Here is a 1814-nt window from a genome sequence, read left to right on the forward strand (position 1 = left end):
TGATCGCGGAGGGCTTTTCTAACCGAGCGACTCTGTGTGATTCTGTGAAAGAAACTGAATGTGCCAGGGTGTGTGAAGGGTGAGCGTGGGCACAGAGCTGGGCTGAGCAGAGCAGGGAAAGGGACACGGTGACATCTCCATGGATGAGCGAGCCCAAAACCCATAGAATCATGGATTTACTGAGGCTGGAAGAGACCTCCGAGATCATCCAGTCCAACCCCACCATGGCCACTAAACCACGTCCCCAAGTGCCACAGCCACCACTTCCTGAACCTCTAAAAAAGGGGCTCCAGCTCTCCCCTGGCCAGCCCCTGCCAGGCCCTGAGAACCCTTTGGGGAAGAAACTTCCCCCAAAATCCAATCTCCCCCTCCCCTGGCACAACTCGAGGCCATTTCCTCTGATCCCATCGCTTGTTATGGGGAGCAGAGACCGAATCCCCCTCACTACCCCCTCCTTTAGGAGCTGCAGAGGGGATGAGGTCTCCCCTCAGCTCCTCTGCTCCACTTGAACCCCCAGCTCCCTCATTGCTCCCCATCATCCGGCTGCTCCAGACCCCTCCCCAGCTCCCCTGCCCTTCTCTGCCCACGCTCCAGCCCCTCAAAGTCCTTCTGGGAGTGAGGATCCATGGTTAAACCTTTTCAGGGGATCTGTGGATGGAGTCTGGAAGGGCCCTGGTAGGGGTCTCTCTCCTGTGCCATTGCCCTGAGCCAGGACCAGCTCAGCTGAAACCACCACTGAGAGACCTCAGGGAAATCCGTCTGTGGTGGTGACTCCAGGCCCACGCCAACCTGCTCCCCAACTTCACTGCCCTCCTCTTGCCCGACCGCAGGTTCCCTTCCTTCCTGTTCAGCCCATGACTCTCGGTCTCAGCCCCGCAGCCCGGTGATTCCCATCTCTCCGCAGCATCTTTCTGCTCTGCTGCAGGACATTTTCCTCTCCCCAAGGCCGTCTCCTGCTTTCGCTCTGCGCCACGGCATCTCAGCTGCATCACATCATCTCTGAGGTTGGTTCTTGCTGTCCCCAGCTGCCACACAACTTTCAGTTTCCAATGCGAAAACGTTGTTGTCTGGTTAAAGCTTGTTTGCTCTGAAGGCCGTAAGAACTATTCCACTAGATCAAGCTAAAGATCCCTCCCTCCTGCCGTCCTGCCTTGAAGAGTGACTATTAATGGCCATTTAGGAAGGCAATTTACAGTTTTTCCTTCCCTTGGCACACGTCCCAGCACTCAGCACTCAATTTAGAGGCTTTCTGAACAGGAAGCCATCGTGTTTAATAGAAATCAATGGATCTCTCGCCCATGGATTTGTCTAATACCTTTTTGAACCTATATGTACTTTAGGCTCCCACAATATCCAGCGGTGACGAGCCCCATAATTCTTTCAAAAAGGACTTTTAAATTTGTTTAAGATCTTCCGCCTGCTATTTTTCAGGGTGTGTTCGGGAGATCCCAGTTCACGCCGCGCTAGAAAAGATGAACAATCACCCCACATGTACCTTCTCCTCCCCATTCATTACCTCACCCACCTCTCCTGTATTGCTCTATTGTCTCTTCTCGAGGCTGAAGAGACCTTTTCCGATAATCTCCACCTCCTCGGGAGCTTCCCTGAAGTGCCCAGAATCTTGGACTGTATGATCAACGTGATGATTGCAGGCCCCTTCCAACTGGACTAGTCTGGTCTACCCTGCCCTACTGTACCCTACCCTTACCCTATCCTACCCTTACCCTACTCTACCCTTACCCTACTCTACCCTTACCCTACTCTACCCTTACCCTACTCTACCCTTACCCTACCCTACCCTTACCCTACCCTAC

The 1814-nt window shown here is 53.6% G+C and overlaps 1 protein-coding gene across 1 annotated transcript in view; it reads left to right on the plus strand.

Annotated features, from left to right (window-relative positions):
* Positions 1 to 1025: 1025 nt before the first annotated feature.
* Positions 1026 to 1814, plus strand: part of LOC104548074 (olfactory receptor 51G2-like) — a gene marked incomplete at its 5' end in the record, with an annotated part of 7050 nt that continues 6261 nt past the window's right edge. Inside the window, one exon of the mRNA XM_010193990.1 lies at positions 1026 to 1070. Coding sequence (XP_010192292.1) covers positions 1026 to 1070 — 45 coding nt within the window. The remainder of the gene's footprint in view (positions 1071 to 1814) is intronic.

Source organism: Mesitornis unicolor, unplaced genomic scaffold (assembly GCF_000695765.1).
Source record: "Mesitornis unicolor isolate BGI_N332 unplaced genomic scaffold, ASM69576v1 scaffold24001, whole genome shotgun sequence".
In the NCBI taxonomy this organism is placed as follows: Eukaryota; Metazoa; Chordata; class Aves; order Mesitornithiformes; family Mesitornithidae; genus Mesitornis; species Mesitornis unicolor.